The 24,224-nt window shown below is 39.7% G+C and overlaps 1 protein-coding gene across 1 annotated transcript in view; it reads right to left on the bottom strand.

The window, feature by feature from the left end:
• The window catches only part of PPM1H (protein phosphatase, Mg2+/Mn2+ dependent 1H), a 122,859-nt gene that overhangs the window by 61,764 nt on the left and 36,871 nt on the right, over positions 1-24,224 (bottom strand). The window contains exon 2 of the mRNA XM_005519313.3: positions 5,903-6,071. Within this exon, the coding sequence (XP_005519370.1) occupies positions 5,903-6,071 (169 nt within the window). The remainder of the gene's footprint in view (positions 1-5,902; positions 6,072-24,224) is intronic.

Here is a 24,224-nt window from a genome sequence, read left to right as displayed (position 1 = left end):
TCCACTGATTTTGTCCTTTTTGGCGTAGTAATTCTTGATCAAAGAGGATGTTGCTTCCAGTTCAGCTAAGTTCAGACATCTACACTGCACACCTCCAAGATAGTTCTCTAAATTGCCCTTATATTGGGCATACAGAAAACCCCCTGCATTTTCAAACTATGCACATTTCATTCCAAAGTAGATTTATTTCTCCCTAGCAACAGCAGAAGCACTCTGGATAACTGTGAAGTCTGTATTCTAAGCACTCAGAGGAAATGACTACCATAATGCTGCTCTCATACAGACATTCTGTGTGAGATGCTCTAGGGCCTTAACTTCAGTTGGGATCTGCAGGCATTACTGTAACCTAAATATTAGTCTTGAAAAACTTCTGTGTATTCCTACAAAGCTCCATTTACTTTTGAACTAGCAAAGAGGAAAACAACAGATAACCTATTAGCTGTCTAAAAAAGGAAGAAAAAACAAACTATTTTTCCCCACCCTGAGAATAAAAACAGCTCCTATTTAAAAAAAATTAATTCCCCAAAACCATACCAATTCAATGACAATTAAAAATAGATGCAACTAAAGCAGTGACTCAGTGAACAAACAAGGGCCAGCAGTCAGGGCACACAGATGAGGCAAAAGGCACAGAAAAGTGCATGCTTTTCCTCACACAGCTGAGACGACCTCTGCAGCTGCCAAGTGATTACTTGTTTTCATGTGTTCCTGCATTGCTGTTTGTCCTCTTTTACATTTCGGAGCTTGAACTTCTTCCTAAAAAGAACTGACATTCTGCAAACTCAGAGAACAGGACATATATTTTTACTAGCACTGTCAGTATTCTGCCAAAAGTAGTCTTTCAAACACCAGTCTTCATTTCTTCTTTTATTTAGACAGAATCCTCAAATAGGAGTGTGGTCAGTCACCACAATGATTTATTTTAGATTTTCATTCAAAAGATTCTGGCCTAACAACAGGCTGAATAACTACCAGAAACATGAAGAGGAAAGAAACCCTTCACTGCACTGACCTTACAATTAATTTCCAGAAGGTACTAGGAAATTTAATAAGCTTCAGGCTCCTCAACTGCTGACTTAGCTTTCAGGAAGGTTCAGGATTCTCCTGGGTTTTGCAATTGTAAAATATAATTAAGACATGCAAAGTTTTGGGTCAAGCAACAGACAAGAAATCATGAGAGAAACTGCATATATATACATAATTTGAGCTCAATTATATGAAGGAAAAAAAAAAGGGAAAAACCTTAGCAATAGCTAGTGATCAATTTGGGACATGCTTTTGAGGTAAGCTAGGCAGCTGTCTTACATTGCAAACCTTCAGATTGTTGTTATGGAGCTAATTTCAAACAGGCAAATAAATGAAGTTGCCACTAAATATTTATTCTGGGAACTACAACCTACCCTGACTATTATTATTCCAGATATGAACTACAGTCACAAAACACTTAAGAGTGCAACTTGAGTTCTCATTAAATCTGAGCTGGACCAGCAATTGCTACCTTAATCCTCAGAGAAAAGCCTCCTCATGTTACAAGTATGTTCAGCTGCCTGTGGTAGGCTACCAGTCTTGTGCCACACACACTATCCTAGATTTGTGGCAAAGAAAACTGCAGAATTAGTAATTATGCATCCTCACATTACAATGACAATTAATAATGCATTACATTAAGTTCTGCAGCCTGATTATCACTATGACAATATGCTGGCATAGGGTTTCCATTTTGCTTGCTGATGGTTTTCAGCATTCATCATGAAGGTACTCTGTAGTTAAAGGCATTTAAAATTAGTACAAATGAAAAAGATGTGCTATTTAACATGAATGTTCTTGAATGGGGACAGACAGGAGATATGATTAATCAAGCAGCAATGGAGTGGGATGGGGGAAAAGAGGACAGAATTAACTTAGGGTTGAATTTAGAGAGTCTTTCCTTTCACTGCTCTTCTCATTTTATTACCCACCCTTTCAAGAAGAAAACCATGTTTATGCTATTTAATAGACTTCCCAGGATTTTTTGTGTGTGTTGGGGTTAAAGAAATGTTCACTTCTCCATTTCTGCATTTCTGGCCTACCACCTCTTCCTTTCCACCCCTGGAAGTCCATGTGGAGAGTCAGGACCATGATAATGGCAGTCAACTTGTGTGGACAACACATGGACCTCCAACTCCCTTCTGCTGCTTTTTCAAAGCACAGGGCTAGATTGATGGGGTTAGCACTAACCAACAATCATACAAGTCTCAGATGTAGCTGATGTTTCACAAACTTCCCAAAAAGCAGGAGAAAAGATGGCACATGCCATTCTCAAAGAGTCTGGGGAAAAAAAGAAAAATCTGAGGATGATGAAAAGGATTCTGCTATATAAAGTTTAAATTTCAGCGCCTATTTCCCTGGTGCTCCACACTATAAAAAAATTCTTTCAATGAACTTCTTGCCTCATTGCTTTTTCCTTCTGCAAGGTGCTTAATGACAGACAATTTCAAATTGTGTGTTACAGTGGGATTTCCCTGTGAGGTATTCACACTATTTAGCCTCTAGCTTTCTTACTAAATATTTCATGGGATGACAGTCTATCATTCACTGTAATGTCTAAAGCCAGTATTTCTAAATTTTTTCATAGAAATTAAGTTGCACCCTCATCACATTTACCATGAAACTCATATACTCCTTGAAAAATATCTGCAAACAGTGCTGTGTGAGGGGTATTATACCTCACAGTACAAAAACACAAAAACATGACACAACATAAACATGTGCTTTTTTCCTCCCTCTTTTTAGATCTATTCAACCACCAAAAGATGTAGCAAGGAAAAAATCCTACTAACTGCTAGTGTAAGACTGCCCTCTAGTAGAAAACTTTCTCCAGGAATATGCTGCCTGTTTTGGGAAAATATACTACAGAATTAAATACACAAGCTGTGCTCTAATATAGGTTTTCCACAACTAAATAATAGGTGTGACAGCACTTATTCTAGTGCCATGCAGAAAAATAAATAAATCTGTAGATAAAAACAGAACATATAAAGAACAAAGTAACAAGTAACTAGAAAACAGTATACTCTATTATATGGATCAGCTGGCTCCTGACTTTCGATCTTATGCTCCTTTTTGGTCAAAATATGTCAGAAATAGAATCAAGAACAGAAGATTTGAACTAAGTGTTTCTCTCAAGAAACTTGAAAGGGAGTGTCTGTTTCTTCCAAAATCAAGATGAAAGATACAGAATTAAACTAGGAAATACACTAGCAAAGAGAGAAAGAAAAATCAGAACATTCCATGAGATTCTTCTCATAAACTCTTTGTAAGTAGATATTTACTGAGGAGATATTTACTTACAATCATGAAATATCAAATGGATAAAAAGAGCAGCTTTTAAAAACATGCAGTTTATTGACCCTACCATTACATTACTGCAACAGTACAACTGTAACAATGGATAATATCAAGGTTAGTTAAGATGCCTTTCCAATAACAAAATTATTTTAGATCCTTATTTTTTAATGCAATCTAATCTTATTGACTATTTAATGTTTGGAAAAAAGTTCCTTCTGAAGAAGGTGATGAACCATGGCTTTTGCTCCTGAGAAGCTTTTGACACTGGAAGTTAATTGGGCTTTGTGAAACAATGCTACGAAGATTTTTATGTCACATGCAAGCCTCCAAAATATGCAAAAACAAATTCAGGACAGTTACATTTGCCCATATCCCAGATGCAGAGGCCCCTGACCACGTATCTCACACAACAGGTCTGGAACTTCAATGCGGTATGAGACCAAATCTCTTATCTCTTCACTTCAAATCTCATGTCTCTTTTCTTCTCACACATCTCGTCAAGATGTGTGCACCCAGGCTGGTGTGTGCACAGGCGTCTTTGCAGTGTGCCTGTGTGCATGGCACAGTGTCACCCTTAGTGTCAAACAAACCCATTACCTGGACCAATGAGAGTGGCAATTGTCTTGTTGCATTTTCTACACACAAACAAGCACTGTGGCAAAATGTTTGCTTCATGAAACATAATTAATGCATACAAAAGTTAAATACACTCCTGAAACCAAGCATCTTCCGAAACCAACAGCAGGCAGTTGCATGGACTTTCTAGGAAAGATTTTTAAAAACACAACTAATTAAAACAAATTCTGTTTTGCTTTGCATGACTATATGTAGAGCTCCTAGTCCCAGCAAGTTCTGGGCACAAAAAGTTCTGGGCAAATCCTGGGCACAAAAAGTTTGCAAAAATGTACTTGAAAAAAGAAATCATGACTGTCTGAATACAATGAGGAATATCAGCACACAGGAATTGAAACACGATTTAAAGAAAGATTTTAAAGAGGAAAGAACAGAGCCATTTGCAAACCCTGAGAACCTGTCAGTTTGAAAATGCTGCAGCAATGAAGTATGAAACAGAACTGGAGGAGCAAGAGGCTGGGAGGGACACATTACAAGAGGAATACTTGTTTCTCAGGACCCCAATGAACCCTGCAGCCATCAGGTACAGCAAGCCAATTCTGGGAGAGAGACTAAAGCAGACTGCTAACCACCATCTGATTTAAAATAGACACAGTCCACTGAAAAACTAATTATCACTTAGGGACAACCTGTGTTCTCCAGCAGCAGGAATGCAGCATATTCACATCATAATCAGCATTCAGACAGGGCATTTAGTATTACACGGTGAAATGCTGGAATTGAACACACACTATCAATGACTGCTGGAGACTGAGCTCATGCTTGAAGAGCAGATGAAGTAATTAGCCAGTCAGGAAACAAGACAGATGAAAAATAGCAGATGACTGCCAGTAGACAAGTGTATGGCATACACCACACTTCACACAAATAAGAGAAGCTACAGTCTGCAAAAATCACTGAATTTTGTGTACTGGATGACCTTACTCTACCTGCATAAACCAGAAGGTTATCCTGCTTTAGTAGTTGATTAAATTAGAGAACACAGTGTCTTTCCAATGTTGGCTGAAGATGAGGTTTAGTGGCTTAGATATAAGACACATTTTAACAGCCTATATTAACCTACATGGTTCATATAGGTCTTTACCTGACCCCTGTGTAGGCACAGTGAAAACAGCTGCCAGTGCAGTGTCCACAGAGCTCCATGTAGTGCAAATGTGCCTACATGACAGTGCCGAAACTCAGAGCAGATGGAAGTTGACCTGTCATTTTGTGGCACCATGTATAAATTATTTCTGTATAAATTAATTCTGTATTAATTACAGAACCATAGAATGGTTTGGGATGAAAGATACTTTAATGATGATCTGGTTCCAACCCCTCTGCCATGGGCAGGAACACCTTCCACTAGACCAGGCTGCTCAAAATCTCATCCAACCTGGCCAAACTTCTCTGGGCAACCTGTTCCAGTGCCTCACCACCCCCACAATGAAGAATTTCTGCCTAATATGTAATCTAAACCCTCTACTAGTTTGATGTCCTTACTCCTTCTCCTGTCACTACAGGATGTTGTGAAAGCTCCTCTCCAATTCCCTTTAGGTACTGGATGGCCAGTCTAAGGACTCCCTGGAGGCCTCCCTTCTTAAGGCTGAACAGCCCCAACTCACAGCCAGTCCTCACAGAAGACATGCTCCAGCCCTTGTCTTCATCTTCAAATTTCTCAACATTGTATTTCAGAAATGAAACAGAAAAATCCAGGAGCATCCCTTTGACCATCTTTAAACTAAATATCTTAGATGCAAGGAGCACTTTTCAATGCAAAAAAAATTAAGTAGATGAGCTATGAAAAATACAGTGAAATGTTCTGCATTTAAGCAGAGATAATCAATAAGAGGTAACTGAAAAGATACAAAATATTCAGAAAACACCTTTCAGTGCCATATTCCTACATACTTTTATATTTTTTTTGTGTTTCTTCTCTGACAAGATACACAAGTCTGCTTACTGAATTGTCTTTCAGCTGGAGACCTTCTCCATTGGGCAGCGATGACCTCCGTTTTGTTGAAGAGTTCTTGTTTGGTGTAGAATTACTGCCTCCAGCTTTTTTCTTGACAAAGAGGACTTCACAGCTGGCTTGATCTTCATTGTGCGTGCTCTTCCCTGCATTTATTACCCTAAGAAAAAAGCAAAACAAAAAAAGAAAACAGTGACCAGATCAGCAAATCGTAGAAGCCCCCATCTGTGTTTCACAATGTAACTCAAGATATATGGAAGCAGAGTCCAGCATGTTGCAATTACTGACTGAATTAAAATACCTGACTGCCTCCCAGAGATACAAACATACACACAGGTATACTTGCTTATTTCTGTACACATACACATGACATAACAAGCATTTCCTGCAGAACTACGTGAATAAGAACCAAAGGTTCCATGAGCATATTTCACCCCTAGGCATACCATACTATTTTAAAAAGGGACTACTTTATGGATGAAGTTGATAACACATATGCCTCCCAGTTGAAACATGAGACCCCCATTTGCTTTTCTACCTGTCAGCATCTCTGCTATAAATAATGAATCTGCTGGCTAAGAGTGTGCATTCTGTCAAGTTCCAAGTCTTTGCACAAACAAAATGCTTGCTATGAATCTACAAAGCTGTTACTGCTAAAGGCAGTCTGTTAAATGGCATATACTAGAAATGCTATGACAGAAATACAAAGCAAAGGCTTTGTCTCCGACAGGCAAGACAAGCTTGCTTGTACCACAGCGATGAAGTGATGCATATTAAATACATCCCTCTAGTACTGCACAACATAACCTCCTGCCCTCTCGAAGTCTACTTCAAGCCATCTGTCCTACCTGCCCTGCAGAAAACAGATTTGCACTAAGAGCTGCAGGCATGCAAAACCCAGCACTAAGAGCTCAGTACAAGCTTTTAACAGTCAAAGGCATTCTGAGACTTGTACCACAGCTTCCTCCCTTTGATCAGTCATGAGGCTGAAATAACAGCTATGCTACCAAGTTTTTAAGATCTTAATCAGAAGCCTGTGCTAACCAAAATACTGTGGTTACTATCATCAGTCTCAGAACAGTCAAGCTCAAACACATTTTCCACTTTTTACATGAGAATCTCATCACAAACTGACCAATTTTGCATCAGTTGACAGCCCTGAGTTCACACAGGGAAAATCTATGCAAGACGGAACAATGTCTTGGTCAAAGCAAGCAGAGACACTGTGACTTTATGCAAGCATGTCTTCTTCCACAAACACTATACACCCACTTCTCTTTACTGTAAAGTTTGGGTCAACAAATTGACCGATACTCAGAGACAGTATTTCCACTACTGGATAAGCACCAAGTTTCATATCAGGCACACAAAGTCTTTAGAAACAACTGCTGCCTCCCCAGAAACTAAAACAGCTTGAAGGCACATCATGATCCTGATGGCAAGTTCAAGACATACCTGACTTTTGAACTCTAATGTTTTCATTACAGTAAAACTTTACACAATAGGAAAATACTTGCTAAAGGCTGTTGAAATGAAAAGAAAACAAAAATCAAAGGAAGGCTTGCAGGGAATCCTCGCTTGCTTGCTCTTGCTGAAATACCAGGTCTGTTTCAGCTCTGCTTAAAGGTAATACATTCTTTTTCACTTCCAAGGAGCAATATGATGCCGTGCCATGCAAATGAGTATTCCTCCCTCTGAATAGAAAAAGCAGTCTTTTTTAAAAAGAAAATGTATGTCCACTGCAGTTAACTGCTTTCAGAAATGAGGAGTTTCCTTACAGTGCTAAATGCTACACATTGCAGTCTACCTGTATGCACAATACCACCACTTGTTTGCAAGTATGTCTTGAAAATAAACGCTAATTGTGGATAAAATTATTTTGCAAAACACAGAGAGCAGAGATGAAGCAGCAATTAGTTGCAAGGCACTTGTGAGCAGTTTAACCATTCATTCCCTATAGTACTTAACCTTTAGGCAATTGCAGATCTAATACTGAGATGCAGTAAGCTTCCAGTCTAAAAGCTCTCATTTTCCTGACATTAGGAAAAGTAGAAGCATGTATTCAAAAATGGAGGGAAAGTGTCAGGGCGGGGGGGGAAGGGCAGAAGACAGCACACATGACAAAATCATAAATGCCGAAGCATTTAAATCAGCTGACCAAGACCTGTTCAGTTTGAAATGCTACAAACATGATTAAAATATTGCAGTAGCAGAGAAAGTGTAGTTTTATCACATCAGGAACTAATCAATATTCAGTTTAGCTGATCAGTCTCCTTACTGATGCTGCTGTTTTCAGTCCTATTTTTAAAAAGAAGCAGAAGACAAGTAAGAGACAAAAGTTACTCCTTACAAACCTGTCTGCTTTCCTACCACTTATGTTCCTTACAAAAGTCATTGAACTCTTAGAGCTGCCCTGGTTTCTGAGCTTAGTGATGGACTTCAGGACTTGCATGGTGGAAGATGTTCTGATATTTAATGACATGTCAGGTAATGCACAATATTATCATTTTATAAAGCTCTTATGAAGAAAGTTTGTCAATGCACTGAACACATTAGAAAGACTATGAGAACAAAGTGACCCAACAGACTGGCTTGACAATCAGCTATCACAAAACACCTGGAGTTGAAATTGTGTTCCAAGTACCTTGCCAGAAGAGGATATGATCAAAAGGAACCTGGCAAGACTGAATACTGAGTAGACATGGGAGTTGGGGTGTCAGTGTACTGAGGAGGGAGGAATGGTGCTCTCCAAGAAATCAACTGTATCTCCAAGAATTTCAGTTTTTCTTTCTTCATCAAAGGATTAAGTATATTTTGTTCCTTGTGAAGGCCTGAAATTATCATAATGTCAAAATGGTGCTTATGGATCCTATCAGGTAATACAGGGTCTAGACAGCAAAAGCTGTTTTTTTCCTGACACAGGCAATCTTCTACTCTCATATCCCATCTCCCAGGCAAGTACTGGAAAACTGCTGCAGTGAAGCCCCATGATTTTTAATTTCAAATTTTGTACTGTGTGTTGGTGCCTGATGCCAAGCACAGAAGCTGGTAACATCCAGTCAGCTTCAAACAGCTCTGTCTTTGCTGACTTTTGAAATTCTTTTCTTTCTGCAGTTTCCCAAATCCCTTCTCCAGGCAATTCTTTCAACCAGCTTTCCAATGCTGATTTCACCCCTGTTTTTCTCCTTACTCTCCCAGACTGCAACTTACCGGAACAAAAATCACATCTAAGCTGCTTATACAAATAACAAAGAAGTACTAACAAAATATTCATATCACCAAAAGGCAACTCTAACTTAGACCTCTGGAATTTTTTATGGAATAATCTGCCCCTCCTCCACTGATGAAGTACCTCAGCTTCCAAAGATTGCCCCTGTGTATTTTCTATCTAACTTAAAATATAAGTTGTCCATAATAAAGTGAACAAAATGCTATAAAACAGCACCAATAATTTCAATTTCATTTTATCGTTAATATGTATAATAATGCACAGAAAAAAATAGTTTAAAATTAGAAGACTGAGGCCTACATAATTCTCTAGCTTACTTAGACACATGAATTCCTCCTTTTGTTCTCTCCTCCAAATTTCTCAAGACACTGATCAGACCTATTGATGATCAACTCCTTGCCATCCTTTTCCTCCTCTCCCCAATACCCATATATCTCCTACCCAATCTTTTGTAATGTTCAATCCAAATAATATATCGAGATCAGATGTCCCTCTTCTTACAGAATTTGCTGTCTGTACTTTGTCAAACAAATTAAAAAAATCCTAAAGTTTAGTCTGAGGTATAGAGTAGTAAAAACCTACCCTGCTTTCCAAACTGGAGCTTCCTGAAGCCTGCACAGTCAGCTGGTGGGCTTTGGTCATAGCTGAAGTACCTGCATCAATCTTGATGGATATTATATTATTTCATGAGTCTTAGTCTTACACATGTCCTCAGCTAAAAGCAAATCCACCAGATAGGAGCCAGCTAGTTTGTTTGCCTCACAATTAGGATTCTCTTGGTATCTCGTGAGACCCCGAAGCCCATCTAACTAGATAGAAATGCAGGTCACGCTGTTCTTCTATTCTTCTCTCAACAAGCAGAGCTCAAAGTTCTGTGCCAGGATCACTGATTGCAAAATCCGAAGTTTATCTTAAGAGAACCAAAACAGGCCTGGTAAACAAATCCAAAACAGGCTTTGATAGTTTCAAAAAACACCCCAAAACAATCCAAAACAAACCACAAACAAACACAAACCAAAAATAAAAGCTTCAGACTTTTGAAGCATTTCTACTCATTCCTCTTTTTTTTTTTTGCATCAATACCAGCATATTCTCTTTGAGTGTTTTATTTGTTCCTATACCATACTCTTTGATATTACATTAAGTTGCAGTCACCCACAATTCCAAGCTGTGCTGCAGCAGGAAAATTTTACCCACCAAAAAAATCCCCAATGCAGCTGCCTTACCCACTTGGAGAAAAATATAGCCCACAATAGAAGCTTCAAACAGTTTATGAGCTGCAGTGAAGGAACTTTGCTTGTAACATGCCCTAAAAGATGTTTTTACTTGGGGAACCCGTGCTCATTTGCTCCACAAATTTTAATCCAATACAAATGCAAAAGTTCCTCAGGGCTAGCAAGTAAAGAAGAGCTAGAAATAAAAAGATATATCCATAGGCAGCTTGTGGTACACTGCAATTTTCACTTCTACCTTCCTTTGGGGTTTCAGATTAGGAGTGGACACCTGTATTTGTTTTGACTCTGAATGAATCCATTCATCAGGAAGCACAAAGCCCTTCTCCCCTCAGAGGAGCTACAGCCAGCCTCTCTTCTTACCAGCTGTGGCACTCACACACCACTCGACAGCTGCATGACACCAGCTTGCATCCAACCCAACTAGTAACACAGAAGTAACCCTCATGAATGAATACTATAAGTACAGACAACAAACAATACATTCCTAGTTTTGTGCTATAATTTCAACAGTCTTAGAAAGACGATTAAAGATAACATAAATAAAACAACTTTCACAGAAGTGTGGCTGGCTTTACTTCAACCTCCCACCTTTTTATTTTTTTTCCGCCTTAATGGATAAGCACGTGAGTAGATGCCACTGCTTTTTTTTGTGACATCTCACTTACAGTCTTAGATTTCCAGGTAGGTGTCTGTTTCCTCCCTTTCACCCACATGTGATTTATTTCTGCACTGGCAATCAACTTGAAAGAGATTTTCTTCTAGCTGTTCACCTCCTCCCTCAGATGAAAGGCAGCTTTTCAAGCAGCCTAAACAGTTCCATTCTTTCATTACTGTAACATTGTGCATGTCAAAACCAAAGCACTCACTAGTATTGTCCACTGCAGGCAGAAATTGAGGCCAGACATGAATCAGTTCTCTAAATCCATGGGGTTAAATAAAACTTACATTTTATTAATCAAGGAAGAAGTGAATATTTAGCCATGAAATCTTGCATGATGTGTTGTAAAAATACGAGCAATTACACTGGTATAGTAGGCCAAGTTCATTTTGAGGCCCAGCTAGAAGCTATGACACCCATCAAGCTAATAAGAACTAAATATGGGATTAAAATAGGCGAAGTATAAAAGTAGAATAGCATTTATGCTGGAAATTTACCACACTTCAGTGTAATGTTCAGTGTAAATGATCACAACCTGGTAATACAGCTTGTCTTTGGGCTGAAGCCAATGACATCTTGAAAGGGAAGTCCCTTTGATGTTATTTGTATGGAATTCCCAAAATGCTACAATGCAGCACACCACCCAGCTACCCTTTCCAAAGAAAGATTAAATACTAAGTGACTGACAGGAACAAAACAGCTGTAGGTCACTGCAGGAATGAGCAAGCTCTGTGAGCATTACACAGGGGGAGGCAGCTCTTTTTGATAATTAGCATGCAGCTATTGCAGAAGAAAACCAAGGGACAGTGAGCCCCGAGCAGATGCTGATCCAGAGCAGTGGGATACAAAGGTGGTTAAGCAAGGCCTCACTTCACAGCTGAGCAGTCTCAGCCACAGCTGGCAATAGGGCTTGCCAAATTCTTCTTCCTCACTTCTTCAGCTGTCTAGCTATCAGAATGGGGAAAGAGGTTGCAAAAGCAAAGATTAATTTGAAACTGTAAGAGAACCACCATTTATTTCCCACAAAGGACAATTGCAGAGAATGCCAGGTCAGACTGCTCATCATCCATATTTAAAGCAACTTTGCCTGGCTGTTCAATGCTTGCTGAAATATAAGCAAGAGACCCAGAAGACAATGAGAATAAACAACTTTGTGTTGACCCGAGTCCCTCTAGTCCAGTTTCCATTAACACACTTGGACCTTTTTCTTCTTCTCTCCAATAGTTAAGTTCTCAAATCCTGCTAATCTGGGGAAAATGGGCCTGAACTTATTTCCATGGTATTCAGGAAGAAGTTGCCTTGAAAGTACTTCAGGTTATGCTTCTTATATGAATAGAGCACATTCAGTCTGGTAAAGTCACCCTCCAGATGAATACATTTGCACAAAAACGATGAGATTTTTATGTATTATTAGATTTTTCTAGATTTTTTTTGCTGATAAAGCTTACCTTATGTTACTACGTTATAATATTATGTTACCACATTCTAACATTATTATGTTGTTGCTAATGCTTACCAGCTTTGGCTGGTGTGATATGTTTGCAGCTTCAAATTGAAGCAGAAGACACTTAAAATCCCCTAAATAGTAGTGAAAACAAATGGACCCCTTCTACAGGAATATCCTTTATCATGTTTTTGCATCTATCCTAGATCTCACATTCAAGATGGGAACCAAATTTCTGCCATTCCTTTCCCTCTAATGCAAAGGAAAAGCAGCCACTTCTATGTCAGTTCCCATGAGCTGTACACCACCTTCTGCATGTGAGGCTGAATATAATCTTTACCATGACATCCCTCATAAGGATGGCACCACAGCAAGACACAGTCTGATAAAATGGTTACACATGAGATTCAACTGTCCCCACAGAGTTATGCAACAAATACAGAAATCATTCCAGTTAAGATGATGAAAAGCTAAGGAAAAGCAACCTGCCTCTAATTGCTACAGCAAGGGGCATCTGGGTTTTAGAAATATTCACTCTGTCCACAAGCTCAGCACTACTACACCACCAACTACTACTACTACACCAAACCCCAACCAAAAGCTCAATTTGAATTGACCTCATATTTTTGTCTTCTTTTAGGCTTTTAAATGAATATGCATATGACAAGGATGCATGAAGAAAACAGAAGACTACTTCCCTCTCCTCCTCAGTTTCTTTCCTGAAGTTCTACTTTTGAAAGCATATCTAAAATAAACCCTTTCTTCCTTACAGAAATGCCAATTACATGCAAATAAAAGTTCTCCTTATGCTTACAGTGAAGCAAATTATGTGCTTAAAGTAATGCAGTAAATCCCACATCTTTAGACTGTGATGCTGCAGACTGCAGTCTCAGCTTCAGGGTTAAGAGAAATCAAGATAAATGGCTTATGCAAAACTGGTCCAAGCTTTGAAAAAAATTATCTCTCATATTTAGCATGTGTGAAAGTTAACCCCAAGAGATGAGCAGTGACAGTACTAATCCCTTTTATACAGCTGTCAACTGAATTTAGCCCAAATATAATCCCTGCAAGTGTGACAGAGAAGGTACAAATTTCCACAGATACACACTAATGCCTTATTCACAATATCCCTCTACTGCAGCAGGTACTTGAAGCCCCCATAACCTGAAAGAAGACAATCTTCTAATTTTTTCTTAAAAGTCATTATAGAGACTGTGTATGTATGGAAGCACACATATGCAAGGCAAAGGGGAGTAAAAAAGAAAAAAAAATAAAACATTACATACAGCTTTAGTATCACAAGTAGGACATTAATTCAGAGTCACTCATATGCTGGTAATTTTTAATAATTAAAGGAAAACTACACTCTGCTGCTGGAGTTTTACATTCATCACTTTTCCTCTGGGAGAACATTAGCTAGCAGATCTGCAGGAAGGGACCATGTGCAAAAACCACTCCAAAGACTTTTTGCAATAGAAATGTGCCACAAAACCTAGTCTTTTACTTCTGTTACTAAAATTGCATTGCTAGACCTCATCTTTGAAGCTGTTAAAATAGAAGCTAAATGCAAACCAATGAAATATCAGCAATCCTGAGCCTGAAAAAAAAGATTACCGAAAAATGGCAGCTCCCTTAATCTTGATAGACCATGATTCATCAAAACTTTTGTAGTGATCATTAATTTATTCCTCTTGGCACTAACAATCAATTCCAAAGTTAGCTTTCCTAAATTTGAAGTATAAAAAAGTTACAGAAATTAAAGCAAAAGAGGATTAAGAAAATTTTGCAGTACTTTAACATATATTTCATATACACCCGAACACAAACACTTCTAAACAAAAACCTGTGGTGTTCCTCACGCAAGTTACACAAAATTCAGTTAAATATTATGTCACTGAAAACACTTATTTTTCCTGTAATATAGGTAAAAATGCTTAATATCTTTGCCCAGTTGTTCAGCCATCACAGATGAAATTTTTCAGGTGCAATGTTAATTTAGAGTGAAAGTCTACATAGAAACCCTGGTAAACTCAGTGCCAGTAAAAGAAGAACAATAGCCAAATGCAAAATTTCTACCCAAGAGCAGGAAAAAAGCAGTGAGCAGTGAGTATCTGGCTCTGTGTGACTGTGTGCATGCACACAGCTTGCAGTCAAGGGTGTCTTCTCCAGCCACATCTTTATCCAGAGGGAAGGTACTGAAGCTCTAGGGTCTGCACAACATCTACTAACATGGTATGCCACAACCTCAGGGTAAATTTCCCCCAAAGGCTCCTTCTGTCCTTGCAGGGAGTGGGATAAAGAGATGTGTTCCACCCAGGAGCAGAGGAGGCTTAACAAGGTTAAGAAGTTTTGGAAGGTGCAAAACGAGAGAACCAGAGCTTGGAAGTGTCCTCTGGAGGTCATCTGGTTCAAAGCCCTGCTCAAGCAGGGTCACCTAGAACAGGTGTCCAGGACCATGTCCCTGTGGGAATGCAGAGGGAGCAAAGCACAAGAGAGCAAAGCACAAGAGGCTTATCTTACCTGATGTGTGCACAAGAGTTGCCCTGAGCATGAGCAACTCACTGACACCCTGTGAAGTCTGAAAGGTCACGCTTCTCCAGCGCTGCTATTTCTTCTACTTGTGGTGTGCAATCTGCCTCCACTACAAACCTTACCCTTTCCAAAGTCAATAGTACAAGCACCTAAAAAGGCTTGATCCAAGTTTTCACTTGTACATGCAACAGGCACACTGGAAAGCCTACAGACTGCCAAATACTTAGCGCAAACACAGTAAGTAGGGCGAACATCGAATACTTCAAAAAGCACTATAACAAAGGAGAATCACTTGTGCCCAAAGAGGCCTAGACAAGATTGCATAGCTTGACACAAACTTAAGCAGCCCTGATGGGGTAGATCCTGCACAGTGTGACCAAAGGCACATGCAATCCCAGAGAGGTCTAAATGAGAACAAAGTCAACACCAGAACCAACTGACTACTGCAACTTCCATGTAAACCCCTCCAGGCCACTCAGACCACTGAAAATTAAAACCGTGTCAAGATCTGTAAAATACATACATAAATACATACACATATACATAAAAATATGTATAGGAAATAATAAAGTATTAGTGTCCCTAGCCTCCTGCTACACCAAGGAACAACTTGCTTTCAGAAATTATAAGCTGCATAAAGCTGTGAAATATGCACAAAGGCAAAGAGTGAAATTGGAAGTTTGAATTTATACACCCTTAGATGAGATTCTAAATAAATAAATAAAATAAATATTAAAGTATGTATTCAGACTGGAAGGAAAACCCACAGAATTCAGCAACTGAATAACCTGTAAAATTAGCAAGAGACAACTTCTCAGGCAAAGGGTGAAAAGCAAACTTCAAGTATCCCCCTCTCTTGGCTTTCCCAATATAAGCAAGCTCCACCTTCATATAACAGTGGGCTACCCCAAAGGGACACCTGTGTAATGAAATGATTTTTTTTTTTTAATCCAAATCAATGTATTTCCACAATGAGACTGAAGAGACAATATGAAGGTAGAAATAGCAGATAACAGGGAGGAGAAGTCCCATCTAACATTTCTGAAAAAGAAAGCTATGAAGCTGTATCTTAGGAGTCTAGGAAGCTAGTAATGAGAAAGAGATGGTGCACCCCAGTTCAGTGGTACGTAACTGTGAACATCAAGTATTGATACGTCTCTTTTCTGGGAAAATCCACTCAGGTTTGTCTTTGGTTTCAAGGAGATGAGCCCAGAGCACCTTCACCTTGGCACTGGCAGTAGCTCTGCATCAAGAAGCCGAGCACTTTTAATCTTCTTTCGTGTCTACATGTGTCTAGTCACCCACATGTGACTGCTGTGACAAGTACGGTCCCCAGAGGTGAGAACTAGTCAGATGTCTACCTACGGTGCAGACAGCTAAGTCTGCTTATTAAGTCTGGGTGATTAGCTAAAGAGAAAGAAGACATCTGGGGGCATGATTCATCTGACCTATTTTAGTTGTTTACATAGCATGAAATGTGTCTTCCTCTTCTCGGGTGATAAAGCTGAGCCTAGACACTGACACAGCAGGTTGTCAGCACATGGTCAGATGATTCCCACTTACATGCCTGAGCTTCTGAGGGTGTAGGGAACAAAACAAACATACAAACAAACAAAACCCCCCCCCAAAAAAAAAAAACAAAAAAAAACAAACCAAAAAGCCCGTCAATTTCTCTTTCAATAAGTTTTTTTGCTATTTGAAATGCATTTTCCTCAAAATGCATCTTTGATATGTAAGCCCTTTGGTATGACTGATAATGCCACCCAAAGCAGAGAATTAGGATTTAAAGCAAGGCAGAAGAAACAGAAATAAATGCAGCAAAAATTACTTTTAAAATAAAGGCCAAGGACATATTTGCCTTATAGTTCCTGATGCAATATGTGAGTTTAGCATGGTGTAACTATTTAAATGCATCTAAAACAGCTGGTGGAATTTTCAGACTCCAAAGAAGATAATTGTCAACCTTATTCACAGCAATTAAATCTGTATAGGCTAAAATAGGATCTATTGTTCCCCACAAATACTGGGACTGAAGCCAGAGGTAACTTCAGTGGAACAGAAAGCTGGCAGCTCGGAAAGGGGCTGAGAACTGCATATTCTCTAGCATAACAGGGAAGAAGCCCAACCCACAATCAAGGACCAAAGACAAGCTCAGAGACTTTTTCATAAGAAGGATTCCTCCTCTTCTGAAAGTACCAGGGAGATGTCAGAAATTAATACTGAAACAGACGTCAATATAGACTTATCTCAGTCCATACTCCACACACATGGAAATGTATCCAACAATTTCTTCTGGTGACTGAAAAGAAGAAAGCTAGATATTATTATTGCTATATTTAGACATTTGCACACTACCTAGATATATACATTTGGAGTCCTTGAGCACAGGATATTTAGATAGGCACAGAAAGCTGGATAGCTCTTATTAAGAGGCCAACACTACCAGTAGAGAAACAATAATTAATCTGCTCTCAATTCAAAATGATCAACAAGTGGCAGCAACGGATTTGCAAATCGTTTGCCAAGGACAAAACACCTCCAGCAGCATTAAGTGATGGCTGTTAAACTGCCACACACAAAAAAAAAAAGGGGGGGGGGGAGCCACAAAGAGCTGGTGCATGATCTTCAAAGCAATGCATAAGCTGTCCCACACTTTTATACTGACATCAGTATAACTTTCCTTCCCTCTACCCATCAACCAGCTCAGAATACCAACCTTTTCTCATCACAGTGTGTGTTTCAAGGGTAGGGGTAATTCTTCAATTCTGAAAAAGGAGATTTACTCCACAGACTCAATCACAAAATACAATCACATCAGCTACTGTACAAAATTAGTGTTTCCTGAACCAGTTAAAGCACCATACTTCCTTAATGCTTTGAAGACATGCATAAACAGATATATCTATATATCTATATATCCATATAGATATATATACCCGATATGTATATTTTTACAGGGATAAACTTATTTGATTAGGACACATTTTATTTACTATGCAAAGATTAAGAAATACAATCTTCTGAGTGTTGAAATAAAATGCCCCACAGAATACACAAGTAATCAGCATGGCAATTAGAAAAGAAAGATTTGAAGCACAGAGGAGTCTTCCCCTACTGGGAAGGGAAAAAAAATTAAAAAGCAAGCAAAAAAATTTCAATTCCTTTAAAATGTTGACTATATCAGTAAGCACAAATTCAGTCTTACAAAGAAGTGATTTGGAGTAGAAGAAATAGGTTCTTCCACAGAATGGAGAGAGGTTGCAGCAGGGGCAAAGGTGTCTCCTGCCACACTGCCTACTACGCAGGTCTCTCCTTTAACATACATTATAGGAGATTGTGTGGCCTCACAAGATGAAACAAGTGAAAGAAGGGCACCTGAGTGAAGGCACACTGCCTGACCTCTTCCAGAGCAGCATTATACACTCAGGGCAAAGTTGCCCATTTAGGTCTGCAAAGAAACCAGTCTGCAGCAGACTGATTAGCAGCAACTATGTCTATCTGCTCCCCCACTCACTGGAGGATGGTGGTGCCAACAGGAAAGAAAGATGCCAACCTTCCAACCTGCCAGCCCGTAGTCCTTATGAACTAATTCCATTCATAAACTGGAACAAAACAAAAATTGGTTTCTGAAGCATCTTCAGAACAGCCTTAGCACAGCCGCTCTGTCCCTGATGCGTAAGAACTCCAAGGTAGCATTTTGGAGTAGACAGCAGGCAGCAAGCAGAGCTATTTACATACTTTACTGAACATTTTTTAAAGGAACATTACTCTCCTGCTGTAGTACTGGGACCAGACACCACCAAGTCAATGCCAAAAGAATGGTCCACTTTCTGCTTCATGGTCTCCTAGTGTACGTGGTGCATGCTCCAACCTCAGTGGTTGCTCCAGTCCCAGTTAATCACATTTTATCACTTGAGCTTAGACAAATATGTCTCTGTGTGATTCTTTCCCTTCTTGTCAAATTTATTCTGGCTGGCACTTCTTTTCCCTTTTATGAAGGGAAGAGGCTTTTCCAAGAGGGTGGATGCTGAAGGACAATTGCATCGCCTTTTGTTGTTGTTGTTTTGCAAGTAGTATTTCTGCTTAAGAAGGCATGGTTTTTTCAATTACAGCAAAAAAATTACTAAAATTGCTTAATCCTCTTACTTCCACATGCATTAAACTTTGCCCAGTCTTCTGGATTTAATGTACTTTTTAGACCATAACTAGCCAATGAATATAAAATGCATTTGTGACTCCATCAATGGAAGGCCAGGGGATTAAGCAGTAAGTGTGCCATCTTTCCCATTTATATATGCATACAAAAACGTCACTGCACTGTTTCCTTACCTCTATGACAACTACTTCCCCCACCCCTGATTTATCTGCTGCTTACCAGCACAAACTTAACTACAAGGAAAGGAAAACAAAAATCAAAATGCCTACTTATGATGGTTTTGATGGGGAAGAGAGAATTTGCTTCACAGAGCCCCTAGTATGGGGCTATGTTTTGGATTTGTGCTGAATACAGTGATAATAATAGAGGGGTTTTTTGGATTTTTTTTTGTTTGTTTGTTTGTTATTGCTGAGAACAAAATGAAGACAAGGCCTTTTCTGCTTTTTGTACGGCAGCATTGGGGAAGAGACTGGGGGGAGTATTGTTCCCTGTCGCCTGGGAGGAGACACATCCTGGACAGGTGACCCAAACTGGCCAAAGAGATGTTCCAGACGATGTGACATCATGCTCAGTACTTAAATTGAGGGAAAGAAGATGGGGGATGTCTGATGTCATTTGTCTTCCCCAGTAATCATTACATGTGATGGGGCCCTGCTCTCCTGGAGCTGGCTGAGCACCTGCCCACCCAAGGGAAGCAGTCCTTTAATTCCCTGTTTTGCTTCGCTTGCATGTTCAGCTTTTGCTCTCCTTGTTAAACTGTCTTTGTCTCAGCCTATGGGTTTCCTCACTTTTACTCCTCTGATCTTCTAGTTGGTAGTTGGCATCACAGTATAACACCTTTTTTTTGCCATTTCTTTCATCAGCTAAGAGAAAAGGATACAATGTGCTGTGAAATATACCAACTAATATTCTCTTAGGATATGGTATGTTTTGAACACGATCCAAACATTCAGTAGAATTTTTGTCTCTAGCGATGAAACTTCGTGCCCAATTACATTTTGAATAGCCTCAATAATTAGTGCAAAGAGAGCTACAATGATAATTGTATCCATTAGACTTCTGTGCTTCCAGCATTTTTATCTGCCTATGACTCCACAGTGGCCTTTAACTGGGCTTTAAATACCACAATAAAAAAAAATTGAACAAAAGCGCTATTATAGTTAGTCCTCAATAGTCAACACAGACCTTCAAAATTGTCTTGATTAAGGTACGACTGATCATTTTTACTACATATTAACAAAGAAATGCATTGTTTGAACATGGGAACAATACTCCCCTAACTGTTTAAATCATCTCAGGCTTTGTCCCTTACCAAGGGTCTTCAAAACACTAAGAGGGTTATCTTCAGTAACAAAGGCAGCATCACTTCATTAGGAGCCCAAGAAAGCAGGGAGAGAAGGGGATCACACTCAGCTTGTTTGCTCTAAGAATATTTCCTGCATCACCACCACCCCATAGGCATTTATAAGACTCAAGGGATAATACAGTCAAACTAACATTCAGTTTGTGGGGCTGTTTTGCATATCATTTAGGTGCTCGCCATGAGGTGAAAACTCCTCAACCCCATCTATATTAGGTCTCAAAAAAACATTGCAACTCTACTAAGCTTATCTGCATGAAGAATTGCTCTTTCAAAAATAAGGAGACCACCTTTGCTTTCAATATATTTGATAATGCCTGTTTAATCAGAGAAAGAACCATTTTTGTCACTATGTGAGGAAAGATACTATCCATCTTGTCAAGGTAAGAGGTGGGCATGCTCTTAAGCACTATCATTTTGGTCAGAAGTTAATGGAAACAAGCAAGAGCTCAGAGATATGAAGAGAGCTTGAGACATCTGTGTCATGCTTATTCCTCACCTCTCAGGCATTCTGATACTCATAGCTCTTTGCATTTTCAAAAGCAAGTCAAAAACTGCACAGAAGCCTGAAACAGCCTAATGGAACAAATAGCTTTTCTTTCCAGCTTTGGCAGATTACAAGAATAATGAAGTTTCCACACCTTTGGGAGCCAAATAAAAATAATAAAAATCCACAAACTAGCATGGGCAATTCTGTAAATGAGCAGATGGATAGAATGGTATGTAAACAAAAACCAGAATGTTTCCCTTCTCCTATTGTAGCTTATTTGTATCTACCTCCCAGCCATGCAGGCCTATAGCCTACAACATATTCCTGGTGCTTTGATGAGTGCAGAATGCAGTGAAACAGGCAGAACTGCTGCTCATTAGAATATGCCAATTTATTCTTGATTTCAGAATCATATGAAAATATATTTCAACTACATCTCACATATAAAATCAGAGTGCAGTTCCATTTCTATTTGCTGCTGAGAGAAGGTGGTGAACACCAGAGAACACAGCCAGCAAGCACAGCCAGCTCCAAGACTATTTGTCACAGTGTGAGGCTCCTGTAGGAGCTCATGTTGCACCTCAAGGTCAGTCCCACACCAGCTTTGTTCCTGCACCTCAGATGAGCTTTACTGATGACACACATCTACAGGGATTTCCACTGGGAAGCAACAGTTCAGTGGTAATGTGCACTACAACAAAATCTTCCCACTCAGATAAAATGCAGCACAGCTTACGCAAACCCATTTTGTTGAGGTAAAATCACCCTCTAAATAGAGCTTTCTGACATAATCCTAGCACAGTAAGGGGGACAAACAGCATGAGGTATGCTAGTCTGGGGAGAGGAAAGTGACAGATGAATGGCTCTGATAACACATTATGTGTAAGGAGAGAAAGATTATTTTTTCCCCTGCATGTTCTACAGCTGCCTTGAAGCGAAAAATGAAGTTATACAGACTGGAGCCATCTATCAGCATCCCAGCAATTAATAATAATAGTCCTTCAAGTGTTTATTCACAGTTTTTGATTTAGAAGTACATCTCTAAATCTGAATTTTGTATTTGACAACATGTATGTCTCCATTACTTTTCAAATAGATATTATTAATCAGTACATAATCCCCTTCTTCAGATCTCTCAGACAGAACTGTAAAAAAAACATTTTTTTCAAACTAAGAAACAGGCTTTTTCACCTACACAAAGGCTATACAGCCCAGGTCAAGGGACAGAAAAGTATGCCCTAAATCCAAACACCCCACCTGCCCTCTCTTCTGACCTCATACAAAGCTAGCAAGACTGCTTTATAGTCCATAGAGTTTCCTTCACCTGCGCTAACACCTCCAGACAGGCAGTTTAGCAAATATACTCTTCCATACAGAAGTATATTCTGAGCTGGACAACCACTGGCTGCTCCTATTCCCAGTAAGTTTGTCAGTGAAGTCAAGTTAGGAAAAGAGCTGGAGGGCAAAACTGGGGGTTTGCTTTCCAGTGCTTAGGCACCCACATCTCTTGGTATCATAAACTGGTGTCCCCAGGCTGAGCAATGACATTTCTCAGCCAGTGACAGGGTGCTGATACTCAGTCAACAGCATTTCCCAAATACCAAACACAGGGTTTGCTATTTTCAAGACCCGGAAATCCAGTTCCACAACTCAGCATTAAAGGATGATTCTGCAGCTGAAACTGCTGAGAACTGTGGGTTAAACCTTCAGTAGTCTCAAAAGCAGCAAAAAAGGGGATGTGGGATACTTAGCCCTACATTTGAAGTAATTTTCCTACAAGTTACCAAGAAAAAGAATTTTTGTTTCTTCATCTACTTAGCCACTTACAAGTTTCCTTTCTCCCAACTGTAACTAAGAATAATTACAAGTTCAACATGAACAGGTTCAAACAATCCCATTTTCTTGGGACCTCAGGCCTATCACCTCAGAAAAGATCACCCCTAGGCAAAAGACTGACAGAATCAACACCTACCCTCCCAACTGTCCCTAGACCCCAAGTGGACTTATTTCTGCAAGAAACTGAAAGACTAATTTAGAGTACACCTGGAAAAGCAAGTGCTTTTCCTGCCTTCAGTTCCACATCCCCAAGATGTCAACTGAGTTCACTGTTTTCTCATCTCTCCAAACAGGGAGTTCGTACTCTGCACCCCAGGAACGACACATGGCTGGTTTTATACAGTGCTTCTTCTCAGCCCCGTCTCCTTCTGCACCTCTGGCCATTAGCTGTAGGAGGTAAGCCAGGGGAAAAAAAGGATTACAGCGAACCTTTCCATTACCCAGCTCTATCTGCATACTCAGGACAGATTCTAATGCAGTAGAAACCAATATTAGCACTACTTTTAAAAAAGGAAAAGCTGGCTCCCACTCGGTATCTCATTTATTAGGAGATGACAGATGTTCTTAACAAACATTGGTAAAGAAGGATAAAATCAGCAAAATTAATATGTATTTGCAACCAGCACTGCTCTGAAAAAAGACAACATCATTTTTTATGTCATATCAGTCAAACCCACAGAGGTTTACCAATCACAACCTGCAATCGCACCAAACATATTGGCTGCCTTAGGCAACTGCGCTTTCTGCCTCAGCAGAAGAGATAACTCAGGTATTGAATCAGATAAACTGTAATTTTTTGGCTAATAAAAGCCCATATGTCAGTCTTTTATCCTTCTAGCAAATCAAGAAGCAGCTATGTTGAATCAAAGGCTCGAGATTCAGCTCAGGCAATAAGCCCTCATAAAGAGTCTTGTGAGCCCGACTCATCAGGCAAGCGAACAGGCAGCCAAGGCTTGATCACCCTCCATCCAGGTGTCTTTGCCATCTTCCCCAGTAGGATTTACTGTGCCTGTCACCCTCCACAAGCTGCCTCCAGCCGCCCAACTATCCACTCACAGCCAAACCAACCTGCAGTGACCAATGCCAAATCAACAGTGCTGACACGGCTGAACCACAGACACCACACTACCCTGAGGGATGCTACAAAAGAGATGATCTGGTGGAGAACAGGTGGAGAACACAGGCAGGCAGCTCAAAGCAGGCTGTCTTAAAATAACATTCGCTGGATAACACCAGTTGCTCTAGGGGAGATGCTTGAAAACTTCTCTCTCTCACCAAGGCACAAAGCATCAATCCAAGTATTAGAAATCTGTACCTGTTCCCAAGTTCTTCACACATTGGTTGTGAGGTTTTAAGAAAGTCGCTTCCACTTA

This window comes from Pseudopodoces humilis, chromosome 5, assembly GCF_049639895.1.
Source record: "Pseudopodoces humilis isolate 2021_Gansu_Grassland_sample_001 chromosome 5, ASM4963989v1, whole genome shotgun sequence".
NCBI lineage: Eukaryota > Metazoa > Chordata > Aves > Passeriformes > Paridae > Pseudopodoces > Pseudopodoces humilis.
This window is presented reverse-complemented; position numbering and strand designations above follow the sequence as displayed.